This window comes from Maylandia zebra, linkage group LG2 (assembly GCF_041146795.1).
Source record: "Maylandia zebra isolate NMK-2024a linkage group LG2, Mzebra_GT3a, whole genome shotgun sequence".
Classification (NCBI taxonomy): Eukaryota; Metazoa; Chordata; class Actinopteri; order Cichliformes; family Cichlidae; genus Maylandia; species Maylandia zebra.
Window position 1 is genome coordinate 41,700,514 of NC_135168.1, and position 17,292 is coordinate 41,717,805.

The 17,292-nt window shown below is 41.0% G+C and overlaps 2 protein-coding genes across 2 annotated transcripts in view; one reads left to right on the forward strand and one right to left on the reverse strand.

Annotated features, from left to right (window-relative positions):
• Positions 1–4,711, reverse strand: part of jakmip1 (janus kinase and microtubule interacting protein 1) — a 28,585-nt gene extending 23,874 nt beyond the window's left edge. Inside the window, exons 1-2 of the mRNA XM_076874110.1 lie at positions 4,553–4,711; positions 4,383–4,480 (exon numbers count right to left, since the gene is read on the reverse strand). The gene's annotated coding sequence lies outside the window, so the exon portion shown is untranslated. The remainder of the gene's footprint in view (positions 1–4,382; positions 4,481–4,552) is intronic.
• Positions 4,712–6,321: 1,610 nt separating this feature from the next.
• wfs1b (Wolfram syndrome 1b (wolframin)) lies at positions 6,322–17,042 on the forward strand. Its single transcript, XM_076874155.1, has 10 exons — positions 6,322–6,516; positions 7,807–8,199; positions 11,941–12,017; positions 12,200–12,344; positions 12,455–12,628; positions 12,714–12,794; positions 12,929–13,089; positions 14,004–14,240; positions 14,327–14,445; positions 14,587–17,042. Exons 2-10 carry the CDS (start codon positions 7,809–7,811, stop codon positions 16,133–16,135), a joined length of 2,934 nt encoding a protein of 977 aa, XP_076730270.1. The 5' UTR covers positions 6,322–6,516; positions 7,807–7,808; the 3' UTR covers positions 16,136–17,042.
• The last annotated feature ends 250 nt before the right edge of the window (positions 17,043–17,292 follow it).

Sequence of the window (17,292 nt, forward strand, 5' to 3'; positions counted from 1 at the left end):
ACGCCTAACCTTTGATTTTATGTACTCATGTTCATTTCACATTTGCTGAAAGCACATTAGCCACGTTTAAAACATCTCACTCTGCTAAATTACTTGCGGGTCGGTCCACGTAGCACGTGAGATCCAGCCACATTTGCAACCAGCACTTCTAAATACAGGAAGGTTTACTTGGAATGTGCTAAGTGATGCATCTTGGGGGGGTGACCTTAATTAATTATTTATAAAATATTATTATTTATATTTGATTGTTGAGTTAGCGAATTGATTTCCTTTATTGTGCTACTGTTCAGTTAAGGTGAAATATTGAAAATAAGCTCGATAGGTTATTGTTTTTTGTTTCTCCTCTGTTTCAAAGTTGGTCTGATCAGCCTGCACCAAAGTTCCCCTTTGCTCTCTGTTTGGTAAGATTTTGGTCAGTTTGAGCAGTTAGTCTGTTACATAATTACCCTGTGTTGTCATTACAACTTGAATTTAGTCTTTATCTGACCTCTTTTTAAAATCCCCTGTTATTTTACTGATATATATAAATATATATAAAATTTGTACTTGATTGAGTTATTAAAGCTTTTCAGATAAAGATGATTTTTTCACTATTTCTTATGATTTGACCAGGTGTTTAATGAAAATACAAACATGGACAGTGATACAATGTTCATATTTTTTATAATTTTCATACCACTAGTGTTTAAAATCAAGTAATCAAGATGTTTTTTAACCTTTAATTAGAGCCTTAACAAAACAAAAAAATACTTTAGCTGCCAGTACTGACATTTTTTTTCCATTTCACAGGCTCAGAAGCACAATTGATGAGAACCATTGACCAACAGACATTTTTACAACAATGGGTTGCCTGTTTCTTTGGTATTTCATGACAAATTGGCGAGATAAGAGCTCAAGAGATGGTTCCAAGTGTTAAATATTAAAGTGGTTGCTGGTAAATGGACCACAGAGGTGGATGCATGTGTGAATGCAGTGGGAGGGGAAAAAAGATCTATTTGATGTTTTTGAATTTTTTGTTTAAAAGAAGTCATGCTTTGTTAAGCTCAACAAAAACCCAAAAATCCAACTAAAGTTGATGACAACCTCATGAGTTGTGGATTTATAAAAAGAAAACAGTCCACTCTTCAATCACATCTTGACTTACTGACGTGACTCTATTCAAAGTTTCCATTGCACAGCCCAAACATCTGAGCTTAATACCACACACAGACTCAACGTGCATTTCTTTAACGTTTCATCATGTTAGCAAAGTTATAGTATCGCATTAATGGTTAATTTAATTTATACTTTTTAATTTGTAAATTGAAATTCTGCCAAGACAAATATCAAAGTTTTTACTTGGAGCCTGTGTTTGTGTTTTGTATTGTGAACGACAGAATTATCAAGAGCTTTCAACGGGGGTGTGTGTGATATTTTCCCTTCATTAGTTATCAGAATTAATTGATTTCAAATATTTGCTTATTGGGACATTAGTCTACACCAGATAATAAGGAATACAATTAAAAAATAGAAAAATGAATAATATTTTCAGATTCATTATCCTTTACATCTTTATAAGACCAAAGTTGAGTATTACTGTCTTCTTATGTGTTTCCAAGTTTATTTTCTTACTTTTTAACACACTGTTTCTGATTAATATCCTTTCATCATTTCACCTTATGACCCCCAAAATCCTTTTGCAATCAGTTTAAGTGTTTTATTGATGCCTCTGAATCGTCCTTTGTGCTTGTTTTGTATTATGTGTTAATTATTAATTATAAATTTGATGGTGATGATAATTTTCAGTATATTTCATTTAAAACCTACTGTGCTTCTTACCGTGCTTCATTGTATGAACTAAATAACCTTATCATACAACCTCAGTGTGCTCAATAGTGTTACTGTGATGCTCTAAATGATGTAATTACATGTGTGTATGGGTATATTTATTTTATTCTAGGACAATATGACTTGTCAGATCACAAAAGTAGGTGAAATACTCTGATATTATGACAGTGGCGTGAGTGTGACCCAGTTTCTAGAGACTGTATTACTTACGCACAGCTGCCTGTCTCTGCCTCTCCACACTGTGCCTGCCTGTCTGCCATTCACCAGCAGGGCCACATACATGCATGCTCACAGTTTTCTGTGGCAGCAACATATGCGGCCCATTATTTCAAGGCACAGGAAGTGGAAGAGGCAAAACACACAGTCCGTAAGGAGTTTTAATTGTGTACATTAGTCTTTGCCTGTGTCGTGACCTATTCCGAGCTGTCACGGATCATATTTGCATGTACAGGACATTTTAGAGTGAGATAATGCAGGCAAAGCAGATAAGGTGAGTTTGAGGTATTAGGCTGCACTGCTGTCATGCTCCTGCTCAGGCCAGCAGACACACAGATGGAGTGATTAAAATGAAAAGAAACAGCAACAAAAAATATTGAAATAATTGTGTGTTTGGTTTTATTTTGGTGAAGCATTGTCTCACGGTGCAAATGTGAGAGAACTGTAACGATTGTTTCTGTGAATTGATTTGCCTGAGGTACTTTTTTTTTTTAGCCAGCATTATATTTTTTTAGTCTGTTTTTGTACAGTGCCCACTCTGAAAAAACAACAGGAGTAGAGTTCACAGAAACAGGATAAAGGAAACTTTTCCTTTTGACGTCAATCTAACCTTGTGATTAGGTCTTGTGATTTCTCATCCTCAGATAAAGGACCTATTTGAGGTGTTATTATATTTGGGTGATATAATTGGTGATAATTAAAGTGTCAAAGTGATGGTAGATTAAGGTTAAAAACACACTGTAAGCTGGTCTTGTGCCTTGACTAGAAGACAAACTGCACTACCACAGATGTAAAGGTTTTCTCTAATTAGTTTGTAAACTAACTAAATGTTAAATCAGCTTATTTACATTTCTTTTGTCTGGTTATGAGAAACATGGTAAAGTGGGGAGTCACCGCTTTTATTAACTTAACATAATCATCTTAGGTTCTCGGCATATCCCTGAGAGCTGTCCATAATAAGCTTAACATATTCATGACTGTGTGCAGATTAAACTTTTAGAGATGGCTCTTAGTATTCAGGGGAGCCCTAAGAATCAGATGAGGAATATATCAAACTACTTAGTTGTTTATGCAGGATTTTATGGAAACACACAGGCAGTCACATGACTGGTGAAACATTCACCTTTTAGTCCATGTCTGCAGCCATCCACTAAACTGACGTATTCAACACAATGTAAACTCGAGCCTCCAGTGCTCATGCTGACGTAACACTTTCATATGAAGGTAATTAGGATTCCCAGGCATGACTCACTGCTGTTAGTCACTAAAAATCAGAGCCTGATGTTCCATGTCTATTTCCAAAACCTTCATTCAGATTATGAATGAATGACTTCATCTGTCTTTAAGGCGTTTTCACCTGTTAAAGCACTTTCAAAGAAAGTAAAGGAGATTTTTCTCTACGTTGACCATTTAGCCAAAATACGATATGTTTAATGGAAAAACTGCTTTCAAAAGCACTCAGATGTTCCACTAGAAAGCACTAGTATTTAAAAGCTCAAGAAATACAGTGTGCCATTATAGCCACATCACGGGGAGTGTGAGTCAGCCACAGCAGTTATTGTGTTGTATTAGCATCGTTTTTGGGGTGGAAAAAAGTTTAAACAATGTGTTGCATAACTTTTCAGTTTGTAATTGAACCTCTGATATTAAGATAGAAATCTTACTTTAGAGCTTGTATTTATGCTATGCACTGTGAATTACTGCATCTAAAATCACATTAAATTCTGTACCAGTATTGTGGCGTTTTCATCTATTGAGACAAAGCATGTAATATCAAGATCAACAACCAAGATCTAAACAGTTACAACTAAAGCTTGTTTCCATGCAATTATTTCTGCCGTCATTGTGTAAGTGCTGTGTTTTCCTCCACCCTTGTTTCTCTCAAGGCTCAAAACTGCCAGATCAATATGTGAGTTCTGCCTGAAGCTGGGAATTAACCCATGGGAAGGAGTTGAGTTTTCCACATTTAAAAAGCCTGTTGGAATTTCCAGTGATTTAAGCACGTTGAGACTTTTTGGAGTTATATTAATCCAAGTGGTTCATGTTTCAAGATATTTAGACAGTGGCCCTGTATGAGAGTTGGATTACTTCATTTCAATCCTCAATGTAAAGCGGATTGCAGGACAACATGTTGCTTGCCTGTGATGTCGTTTATATATTTCTTATCAACAAATGCTACGTAAAGACTATGTGCTTTACAAAAATGTTCCTTGGGTCTTGTATTTGACCAAAGTATCAGCTGGATGCAGTGCACCCAGTACAGCAGCCCATTTCTCTACAGAGAGCAACTTCAAAGGTCAAAACAGTGACTGGGCTGCATTTGAGTTAGAAATACTCACCTTCACTCCAGTCAGTGTCCGTTCTCATATAACCCTTCTGGTTGCTATGGTTACAGACCATACCTCATCTCCTCCTCCTCCTTCTCAGATCGCTCTTCCTGTGAGAGATATTGGGTTTACAGGGGGACTCTGTAGGCGAAGCTTCTATTTTACATACAGAGACCTGTTACCTAGAGACAGAGGAGGCGATTCAAGTGCATCCTGGACAAAATCTCTCAGTGCCATGTTGTGTCATGTAACCGTTTCCAATCACTGCAGCTGCATGAGAAAGTTTACCAGACAGAAAACATGATGGGGAGTCTCCATTACTTGAGTCTTGAGTCATTACTTCCTGGAGGGTATACACTGAAAGTGAGAGAGAAAGCAAGCAGACTGGAGTTATTAAGAACAGCCTGTTTCAGGGTTCAATTACCTCAGTAATTACCACATTTTAAAAACCCACAACTGTTGACTGTGACCGTCTCAGGCACGGGCAGTGCAGTCCTGACAAATCTGCAAAGGGGATTTGCATAATCAAAAGATCTGGACTCATAACAAGCTAAATAATACAAATACCTATCCAGAGCTGATTTGCTTAGTTTAGGAGAGACACATCTCTGAGTGCATGTGTGACTAAGCCCATTTAAAAGACAGATTTCCTGATGTATGCAGATTGCAGGTGTGCATACATGTGAGAGACCAAAAGCACTGTAAGGGTCCTGATTATCCTCTCAACTGGATTGTGTTAATCTACTAATCGAGAACCATTTACATAACTGCTTTAGTGCAACTGCAGTTAAGCAATTACTGCCCTCATTTCCATCTTTTCCCACAGTGTGCTATCTACTCTTGAACTTTCTACACTTGAACTTTAATCTCACTCTTTCCCCCCCAAGTCCCAATGTCTTTAAACTCCTTTAATTGTCTGCACTCCTTCCTTCCTTTTTTTTTTACTAAGTGCCCTTCCTCCGAGCATAGTCTGAACTGAATGTTTTCCTTTTCTTGTCTGTTACTGAGACTCTTGCAGATCTTATAGTCTGATCTCAATCAACACATTATTTTTCACAGAATGAAACCTGCAAGATGTTTATTCCATTCCATTCATATATTTAGTGGCATGCTGTCACACTTTTTAAAAAATCTATTATGTTACCCTGTAAATAGCTTTAACTTGTCTGCACTCTATGTGTGGATCTTAATCTGTGGAGTCTGGATAAAATTATTACACATGCTTGTGGGAGAAAGACTCTAAAGTAAACCTGATTGCTTAATTGTTTGGCGTAACACCTTACACTGGTATTTCTTAAATTTGACTTACAGTAAATTACACTATTTTTGCAAATTTCCACAATCAATTTGACAGTCCTAGCTTTGCATCTTTCCCTCATTACAGCATCATTCTTTATCATATCATAATAGTGATACATAATAAACAAAGGATTTAATCTTTGCTATATGGAGAAAGAGCAGGGGAAGGATTATGTTTCTACTTAGAATAAAAGTATTTAAATAAATACTAAAGAAAAGCACATTTCTTTTCTAATAATTTTTCAACAAAACAAATCCACTTCAATTATCAAAACCCATACATTTAATTATGAGTATAGCTAAGTTTAGTTTAGTTTTGTGTTGCCATCTGTTGGTACAAAATCAATATTGCGTTTTTGCGAGCATAAAAAATATACATCGATAAACGACTCATAAAAACAAATAGGAGAATTTAAAGGAACCTCGAGCTCTAAAATAGTAACTCGTTGTTAGACGTAGTCCGTTGAACTCATTTTTTTCTGTCCTCATGCTAAATGAATTCTAACAAATGTTCTCGATATATTAGTCGTTCGACAGTTGATTTCTCTTGACTTTAGGGTTATTTGAACTTCCTGCCACTGCAGCCAATCAAATCCTAATCAATAAAAACAAGCTTTCGGCGCTTTCCAATCACCTTGCGCAGAATGAAAAGTAGGCGTGGACGTGGAGTGGAGCAGCTGACAGACTTTCCGGCGCGTCGTGTGTGTTTGGAGTTTGACCACAAAAAACAGAGGACGTGCGGATTTCAGGGGGGGATGGAAGAATGAGTTGGGACTCTAAATAGTGAACAAACCGAGAAGCAATTTAATCTGGAGGGTTTAATTAAACTGGTGTTGTCACGGGAAAGGTAAGCCGACATTAGAAGTGTTGAATGTCAGCGCTCGTTAGCGTTAGCTCCTAAAGCACCGGTTATTTCAGCTAACGCCTCCTGCCACATCCAATTGCTGCTGTCTTTTTAATATCAAATGCAGTAGCCCTATATATAGAAATGGCATTGTGTATGTGTGTATATAGCGTTCTTTTTGCCGCTAACGTTTATTAAGAGTGCTAAATTTAGTTTGGAAGTCCCCTTTATCGGCAAAGTTATTGTCATCGGAGCCCTGTCCTGCTTATCCAAGAGGGGCACCAGGACACTTGATTTGCAGTCATTGCACTTTAAGGATGTCACCTTCTCAATATAGCTACCCAGGGCTCGGTTAATAATATCTAAAATAGACTATAGACTTCGTAGCACACATCTGAACAAAATTGTGTGTGGGATTATTTGGCCTTAATTAGTAAAAGGAAAGGAGCTTTCTAGGATAACAGAGGTAAATGTTACATTTGTTTTGGAAATCTGCCTGAGTCTGAGCTACGTGGCTGAGATCTGTTGGTTTCGTCTGTAGTATGAAAGCAGCTTTTCTTTTATAGTAATCAAATGACACATTTTACATCAGTTATGCACAATATTAAAACCTATGAGAGGTTTACTGAAGACAATTGAAAGTCTTGTTATAAATTCTGAGAAGTTTTGGTAGTGGTATTCATGTGGTTGACATACCACCTTCCTAAACACTTTGTGAGACCAAGCACACCCCTCCACACTTAAAAAAACAAAAAACAAAAAAAACCAAACACACTAAAAATCTAATTTAAAAATTCCTCATGAATATTTGGTACATACTGCATTCAGTTCATTTTTATTTATATAGCACTAATTCACAACAACAGTCCTACCAAGACACGTTATATTATATTGTATAGACACTAGAATATTGAAAATGGGAAGAAACCACAACAATCACATGGCCCCCTATGAGTAAGCACTTGGTGACAGTGGCAAAAACCAGGCTCAAGGAAGACAGCCATCGGCTGTGACTGGTTGTTTGATTGTCCCCCCCCAGTAAAATCTCACTCATGTGATGATGAGGGAACACAACCTTTCAAAACACCTGTTACTTTGCAACAGGTGCACTCTGTTAGCTGCTTGTCCTTGAACATGTGCTTCATACTGTATATGCATTGCTGTTTTTCACACACTGCAGCATTACTAGTATTACCACAGTAATGTTTTGTTCATAATTTTTCATAAATCACAGGGATTGTGTTTGTTCCCCAAAACATTCCTAATTGATTAAAAAATCTGATGTAATTTCAGCCATGGATCCTTCACTAACTGCCAGTTCATCCGCCTCCAAACTGGACCCTTCGTCTCCTACCACCCTGAGACCCGGACCTTCTTCTCGCAGCTCATCTGTCAACTCAACTACGACAAATTCAAACTGGCCAAATCCTAAACTCACAATGCCAACACCTCCAGCAACACCCTCATCTTCTCCCTCTACTGCCTCCCCTCGGACTTCCCCAAATCCTCTTTACCGCTCTTCCTCCCTTTCCACACCGACAACCTCGCCTCTTCGGCAACCAATCAGGAGCCTCTCCCAGGGGGGCAGATCTCAGCTAAACGCGTCTACGGGGAATCCCATGACTGGATCATCAGCTGCTGGAGGTCCTGCAACAATTCCACAGACTCCTCCCACACCAGAGCAAGGTGAGAATCAAAACTGACCTTCGACCTTCACTTTGCACTTCTTCAGGAATCAGTGCAGCCAACACTCCCAGGTTACTGTGTATGTGCAGTGCAGTGTTTCCATGACCACAGACATTTACCTCAGCATGTAAAGCAGCCTCTCCCTTTTTGCTGACCTGAAGAGAAAAGATGGTTTCACATGTGTTTTTTAAACTAAACAAATATGGTATGCAAGTAAGACGTCTTTTGGTTGAAGGGGAATAGCACTTTTTATCTTTTTAACCCTTTGCAGTGATTTATATACTTAGCTTACCTGCTCAGTCATTTCATAAGTAAACACTTTCCAGTTTCTTTAACTGTCTAAAATAATATAATTAAGTGTCTTAAAGTTCTGAATGTACTGAAAGTAAAACAGGGAGATGGACTGCACCACTGTGGAAGTGTTTGCACACCAGGAGAATGAGCAGCAGCTGTTTGCTGTGCTAAATAAACAGTTATTTTAGAGCTCAGGCAGATGGTTAAAGTGTACGTGGCTTTACCAGTGTAAGTTACTGGATGCTTCACAATTTCTTCTGCTTCTTGAGATCCGCAGGCACAGGCAGACCACTTTCACTCACCAGTATCACTTACAGCCTGCATGACGGAAAAGTGTTTCCACGTCTGTTTTTCCTGCTGTTAGTTTTAAACAGAACAAATATGACCGCTTACTTTACGGGAAGCAGACACATTTTCGGTGTGAGATCCTGTTCCTTTGGAGAACTGGGATTTAAGAGTAGCAGAAATCATTAGCCAAAGGAAGATGATAATTAAACCAAGAGGGCTCTGTGGTATTATCAGGTCTTGTCAAGGCCAAAGCTGTTTCTGGAAGGATGTGACTCATGCTCATGCTCTGGGATCACTGATGTCACAGATTGCCACACTGTGCTGGTCTCTTGTTTCTATTTTTGTTTGTTGGGAACATCTGCAGAGTATTTAAAAATGTAGAGTAATAAGGAGTAGTTGCTCCTTCGAAAAACCTGAAGAAAACCTAATATATTAAATAGCTGCTTTTTTTTTTTTTTTTTTTTTTTTTTTTTTTGTGTCCCGTTTGGATCTTTAGCCATCAGAATTGTTGTCTTAAGGCCAAGAAAGATGCCAAGCGGATTTATTTTACCAAGTGGATCATCATGGCCTTGCCATATTGGTCCATTTGATTGACCTTTATTATAATTATGAATTTATTTTATTTTCAGTTCCTACAAACGGGACAGACATGACTGGGGGATAGGACAGGGAGAAAGAATGAAAGAAAGAGAGGGAGAGAAAGAAAACCAAAGGGGAGAAGAGACGGTGAGAAGGGGGGGAAGAAAGAAAAAAAAAAAAAAAAAACACCTGGGTCACCTGTATGGAGAAAAAAAACAGAAGAGAAAGCAAACAACAAAGAGCAACATAATAAAAAAAATGGCACCATCACAATAAACTAGCTAGCAGTAAATATCAGTAGATACTAAATAATAAACGATATTGTGCAGCACGCAAGATAGACAGCGCACAATGTGCTTCGAGGCAGCAGCCAAGAAAGCTGTAGTCCGCGTCTGTGAATACCCGTGTGTACACCTGTGTGCATACCTGTGTGGATCAGCATGCTTGCATTCCAAAGGTTTCTCCATGTAACGATCTGCTAGGGAGTGTGGGGGGGCCACAGCCCCGTCCTCCAGGGTATGAAGCAGGTATGGAGGAGATCAAAACTCCAGACATCCAGAGGCCCCCAGAACACAAGAGACCAAGGAAGACCAACAGAGGGGCAGCCGCGCCACTGTCCCAGTAAGAGCTGAGGAGAGTCCCAGATGAGGGCTCACTCAGCAGCCGCGGAGCAGAAGCCAGGGGGAGTTGCAGTGACGCGCCCGTGAGCTCCGCCGGCAGCCAGCTGTGCCTGAGTGACCGAGCCCCAGGCCGAGAGGCCGGGGGCACCCCACCTCCGAAGTGGCCCGAGCGAGCCCCAGGCTCCAGGCCCTGATAAGCGGCCGCCAAGGAGTGAGCCGGTGTGTACCCGGACGCCCACCCCCAGACACAAAGAACCACCAACGCACCGACACCTGAGGGAGTCCGCCACCGGCAGGGGAAGTGGTGGTGGGTGGAGATAGGCCTCCAAACCTTGGAGGGCCTGAGATGTCCCCAGAGAGGTGGCGTCTGACACCCAACCTGACATATAGACACAGACATACAGGCACACACAGACACAAACATCCATTCCCACCCTCATGCTCTCATATGCACTCACTCCACACTCAACCAACGTGGAGACAGACATAAAGAGACGCTGTACACACGATCACACTCCCCAAGCGTACTCTACGAACCGGGTCTAGGTACCCTTGCCCCTGGAGGGGGGAACTGCACCCAGACCCAGGTGGTGTTACCCTTTTCCCTGCGGTGGGGAGAGGCAGACCGCCCCGACTCCGCAGCAGCAGGTAGGCCCCACATTCCAGACTGCAGTCGGACGGCCAACTCCTCCTAGCCCCCCCGCTCCAGCAGGCCGCAGAGAACGGGGGTGGGTTTTTTGTTTTTTTTTAAGTGGGCATAATATCAAGCTCCATATGTTTATTCTTGGACTTTTCTTGGTTAGCTCTGCGCGAATTAGAGTTCAAGTAATTTATATTTTTCTTATACAACGTCATTCATCCACTGCCTGAACCAAATTATTTTCTCTCTCTTACCTTTAAGGCCACCATCCTCTGATTGGCTGTTGCTCTCTAACAGAAGGTTTAAACAGCACCCTGTGTGGGACAGCTGTGCTCACTTTCAAAGCTGTGTCCCTGAAATGATCGCATAGAGTACAGCAGGGAGGTTTTTTGTAAGACAAACTGGAAGTTGGTGTGACTTCGGTTCCCTGGACAAATGGCATCTTTCTATATGATTTTGAGTTAAAAATAAATAAATAAATTAATTAAAAAAAACTTTAGGAAAATAAAACCACTGAAGTCGTGTTAAAGTCACTGGCATGTTTTGCTCAGCCTTATTAACACAACTAACAGAACTTCAGCGGTGGTTCAATCATAATTGCTGCTGGCAGAAGTAAAGGGCTAGTGTTAGGCTTCAGTTGGCGAGGAGTGAGCATGATTGGTTGTCTTTCTGTCTCTCTGTGTTAGCCCTGTAAATGGACTGGCACTCTATTAAACCTTCAAAATTTACAAATGTGATATTTGTATGTATATTATATGGTAAAACAACACATTTGAAAATGTCTAAAGCTCGAGTTAAGTACACATCTTATTTAAAGGATCTAACCAAAACCCTATTCAAATCACCCATTGACTCTGAAACAATGGAACCAAAGGTCCCTTCCAAATCCAGCAGGTCTCAATGAACTCTTTGCCCCTTGGACACCTACTAGGGGGTAACCCTTAGTTTCTGTCATTATCATGCCAGTTTCCAGAGCTTTCTATTAGGAATTACAAAACTAACTGGTTAAAAACTGAAGCATTAATTTCAGCCTAACAGTTATAACTTGTATTATATATGCTTACTAATAAAGATATTTAAAACGAAATAGGTTCTTAGTTTTTCCAAGGCCAGCCCCAGTAAGCTGTACAAGCAGATATCACCCTAACTGGCCTCTGATGCACACCCAGTGCTCTGGAAGCGGGCTAGAAATACCACAGAAAACAATGATTTCAAAAAAAAGAAAAACAAGGGTTACCTTAGTAGGTGTCCAAGGTGGAAAGATTTGAAAGAGCCCTAAAATCTACTGGATGGATTTTGAAAATGTATTTTCTGTTTCAGAGGAGCCAGAGGAGGAGGTCAGCTTTGAGGATTTGGAGGAGAGAGCAAAGTCAGGTGATGCCAAAGCACAGACTAAGGTTAGTGGCAATGATCGTACTGCAGACACTGTGGACTTTAGTCGCCATATGGTGATGACAGAGCATATGAGCTAAGTAATTATACATTTTATTTTAGAGTGACATGCTGATAGGACGGACAGGTCACTAAGTCACAGTAATGCTTGTGTTGCAAGTCTAAAAGTCTGTGTGTGTCTGCACAGATGGGCCGCTACTTCCTGGCATTGGCAGAAGAAAGCGATGAAGAACTGAACAACTGCACAGCGGTCACTTGGCTCGTCCAGGCTGCTAAACAGGGCCGCAAGGATGCGGTCAGACTGCTGCAGCAGTGTTTGGCCTCCAGGAAAGGTATGACTGCTACTCTTAGTGCACAGCTTTTAGAAGAATGGAACCAGTGTGAAACTGGAGCATGATTGAGCTAATGTTCGTCTGTGCATTCATCCTCATTTGTTCTTCAGGCATCACACTGGAAAACTTTGAGGAGGTGAAGAAGTTGTGTACAGAGACTCGTTTTGAGAGAGGAGTGAGGAAGGCAGCTCTGCTCATGTACTGGAAGTTAAACCCAGAGAGGAAGAAGTCGGTGCCCGTTTCTGAGATGCTAGAGAACGTTGAACATGTTAACACAGAGCCGGGTCCGAGAGGAATAATACTGTATTTCAAATCATTTACATTTTGAAGGCATTCATTTTTTTAAATTATACTTTCTACCCTCTGCAGACACACCAGTTTCCCCTGGTCCCCTAAACAGGTCTGCTAAGAAACAGAGGAGAGTCTTGGAGACTATGGTCACCAGTGAGGGTATGTGTGGTCTGAAATGTGTCTTCTAATGGGATTAAACATGCACAATTTGTCATTTCCTCAAGCCCAAAGTGTCCTACAGACCTGTCAGAGTAAAATAAAAGTACTAATATTTCTTCTGTACTTCTTTGCAGCCAGTTCCCATGTGGGTCTTGATGACTTTGTTGAGATGACCAAGAAGTACGCCCAGGGTATTGCACCCTCACCAGTTATGGCTGCTGCAGGAGGGGATGATGATGATGACGATGATGAAATAGTAGTGAAAAATCCAGATGAACTGCCCCTGCATCAAAAGGTGGTTTGGGGGGTAGTGGTCTGCCTTTGTCATCTTCTTTTCACGCTCTGCTTGTCTTGAGTTTAGTAAATCTGTGAAAAAGTGAAAGAAATTCTGCAACTTAATCAGTTTCGGTCCTGCTATGTTTTCATTCTTTCACTATTAGCCTTTGTGGAAGAAAATCAACCATCTAATTATATTTCTAAATCATTTTCCATTCCTTTGTGTTAATATTCAGTTGGAAGCTGGTTTATTACACATAATAACAGCTCAAGTGAAGCTTGATCAGTCAGGATGTGAATGTTCACCTGACATAAATTCACCTGAAGCACGACCAGGTGTGCAGCCAAAGCTTCACCTGTGTAGTCGTCAGTTGATATGATCCTTAATTTAACAGCCAGAAATAATTCAAATATACTCACTGAATGAACATTAAAAGTTGCAGTGCACTGAAAATTTTAACCAGTCACAAATGATAATGTTTTTTGGGACTTCAGATTTCCGGTGAACTTCTTTTTTTGTTTGTTTGTTTGTTTTTTCGGGGAGTATTCCTGGCTTCTTTTGGACCAGATTATGAATAATAATTAATAGCTTCATCAAAAGGGGGGGGGGGGAGCATCAGTTGTATAGCTAGTTTTAAGTGTTCAGGTCTAAACTAAACTGATTTTCTCAGGATCATCTCATTAACTAGATCTGCACCTTCTCTTTTTCCACCGTATTTCTAAAAAATAAATAAATAAATAAATTTCCCCAAAGAAACACATTAAATAGCCTTCAAGTCCCTGTGGGAAGTGGGTTTCATAGGTTCGTCTTATCAAGGCAGCTGTTTTAACATCACCAGAAAAAGTTTTTTAGTCATTCAATTTTTAAAAATTTTGTTTGTCTGATTCCATCTCTGCGACGTACTGATTCTGTCTTCCTTGTTTTTTTCAAAGCTGCTGAAGTTTCCTCTATACGCCCTTCTCGAGATAAAAGAGCATCTTATCGACTGGGCGTCACGAGCGGGCATGCAGTGGCTCAGCGCCCTGATCCCCACCCACCACGTTAACGCACTTATATTCTTCTTTATCATCTCCAACCTCACAATCGAGTTCTTCATCTTCATCATCCCCCTGCTGGTTTTCTACCTCTCGTTCTTCTCCATGGTCATCTGCACACTGCGTGTATTTCAGGTTTGTCACGATGTACTAGACGTATTTATTGATTTCTGATAATATAGTACCTTTGTTTTATTAAAACAAAACATTTTTTTCTACAGAATTCTAAAGCGTGGGAACATTTCCAGGCTCTGACAGACCTGCTTGCTCAGTTTGAACCTGGTCTCGACCTGGAGCAGGCTGAGACCAACTTTGGATGGACACACTTGGAGCCTTATCTGTAAGTCCACATCACTCAGTTGCCAGTAGTTTAATAATGTAAAGATTAGCTTCAATTTGATCTTTTCTTCCTTTAATATTACCATAAAGAAGAATTGAATTGTTTCTGCAGGAGAACAATTACTTTTTTTTGCTTTATCAGGTACTTCCTGCTCTCGGTGGTCTTTGTGGTTTTCTCCTTCCCTGTAGCTGATAAATCCTGGATCCCCTGCTCAGAACTGGCTGCTGTTGCTCTTTTCTTCACCATTACCGCCTTCCTCAGCCTTCATGCCTCAGCTCAGCTCTTCGCTCGTAAAGCCCTCGTCACAGAGGTCCTCTCTGGAGCATGCTCCCTCACTCAATTCTTCCCGGAGTCCCTGTGGTTCCTCCGAATGTTCGGGAAGACTTTCATCACTGTGCCTCTTGGAGATATCATGGCATTAAACCTGGGGATGCCATGTCTGCTGTATGGACACCTTGTCTATCTCCTCTTCCGTATGGCCCAGCTGAGAGGCTTTAAGGGCACCTATCTGTGCTTGGTGCCCTACTTGGTTTGCTTCACTTGGTGCGAGCTTTGCTTGGTGTTCCTTAATAATGCCTCGGCAATAGGACTCATCCGCACATGTGTGGGCTACTTCCTCTTCCTGTTTGCCCTTCCTATACTTTCACTGGGTATGGCTGCGATGCTCATCATCCAGTTAGTGCAGTGGTTTCTCACCCTGGAGGTCACCAAGATGGTGGTCACGCTGACTGTTTGCTTTGTGCCGGTGGTGCTGAGGCTTTGGACTCGCTTCAGCCTCAACCCCATCAAGGTGTTTCGGTCTTTGTCGCGGAGCAGTGTTGTCAAGCTCATCCTGGTTTGGCTCAGTGCTGTGGTGCTCTTCTGCTGGATGTACGTCTACAGGTCTGAGGGCATGAAGGTGTACAACTCCACCCTGACGTGGCCTGAGTACAGCAACCTTTGCGGCCCTCTGGCCTGGAAGGAGTCCAACATGGCCCAAACCCAGATTCTCTGCTCTCATCTGGAAGGACATCGTGTCACATGGACGGGACGATTCAAATATGTCCGTGTGACCGACATTGAGAACGGGCCGCAGTCGGTTATCAACCTGCTGCCTGTATTTGTAGGGAACTGGATGCGGTGCCTGTACGGTGAGCCATATCCTCTGTGTGATGACTTGAAGAATGCGACCGCCGAGCCCCAGCCTCTGCCCGCCCCAGCTCCTCCTCCTGAAGATCCTCTGTGTAAACTTAAAAAACTGGCAAAGCACGAATGTCACATCAAACGGTTTGACCGATACAAGTTTGAAGTTACAATGGGCATGCCGCTCGAGAGGAAATCCAGGAACGGGACGATCATCGAGGATGAAGACGCTACTAAGGACATAGTACTGCGGGCTAGTAACGAGTTCAAGTCTGTGCTTTTACACTTAAACACTGGCAGCCTGGTGGAGTTCAGTACCATACTGGAGGGGCGTTTAGGCTCCAAATGGCCTGTGTTTGAACTGAAAGCCATTCACTGCATGTCATGCGGCGACGCCCGCCTTCCCAGCCGCAGACAGTACAAGATTGAACATGACTGGAGGCGTACGGCCCAGAATGCCCTCCAGTTCGGTTTTGACTTCTTCTTCAACCCCTTCCTGACTGCACAGCTCGGACAACACTCAGAGACGGAGACCGAAGCAGAGGTTGTGACAAAGCAGGGAGGATAGACGAGATGGTTGGGGGATAACACTGTCATCAGTGAAGAACACTAATGATTTTTACCCACTGATCTTAAAAGAATCAGACAGCAATATTTTTGAGTGTCTTACTGTAGAAAAGTAGATGGACCTTCAGATATGTGATCTATCGTGTGTGTGTGTGTGTGTGTGTGTGTGTGTGTGTGTGTGTGTGTGTGTGTGTGTGTGTGTGTGTGTGTGTGTGTGTCTTTTGAGCCAAAATGCGTGACTACATATAATGAAGAAACAGTTAATGCTAAAAAACAAGAAGCACACAACAATGTGGTTTTTAAGTACTTTACTGCCGAACGCCACATGAGGAAAAACGTCATGTAAACCTCGCTGTGTTCAGCTTGTTATGAACATTTCATCCGGTTTAAGCTAATCATCTTAAGTATAGTAATGACATGATTTTGATTTGTTACTGGATGCTATGCAAACACTACATCTGCAAATCTTTCTGTATGTTGTGACTTTTTGTGGCCAAAACCATCAGTGTTGATCTTCTGCACTTGCCTTGTTGAAGTGCACATGCATCGTTGTGTAGCTACCGCTGTTGAAGGCAAGGTTGTCATATAGATATGTTTTGCCTATAATTATTTAACGTACATACAGATTTCAAGTGCCTTCTGAAGCATATTATTTGGGAGCAATTAGACTAAATTAAGTCTCTAAGAGCTCTGCTGCATCAGAGCTTTTATTTATTACAGAACAGTTAACCAGGTTTGGCTTTCTTTACCTTCATGTCTGTCTTCTCTGTATTTGTCGTCATCTCTGCTGTGCAGGGATTTAATATATTGATTAATATATTTGCGATCCCAGAGTGATGATGTGGTTTAAGTTAGGTTGTCACTACTTTTTTCTGTACTGTGTCCTATAAATATTTTAAGAAATCAAATGTGTGTGTGTTGCAGTTTTATTAAAAAATCATTTATATTTTACTGATCTTTAGACACAAAATTCAAACAAGATCCTAGCCCTTATGTAATTTATTGGATTTTTCTTGCATTAAACACTCACTGGCCACTTTATTAAGCATATCTTGCTAGTACCCTGGACCTCCCTTTTGCCTTCAGCACTGCTTTAATTTTTCATGGCACAAATTCAGCAAGATTCAGGGAACATTCCTCAGAGAGTTTGGTTCATGT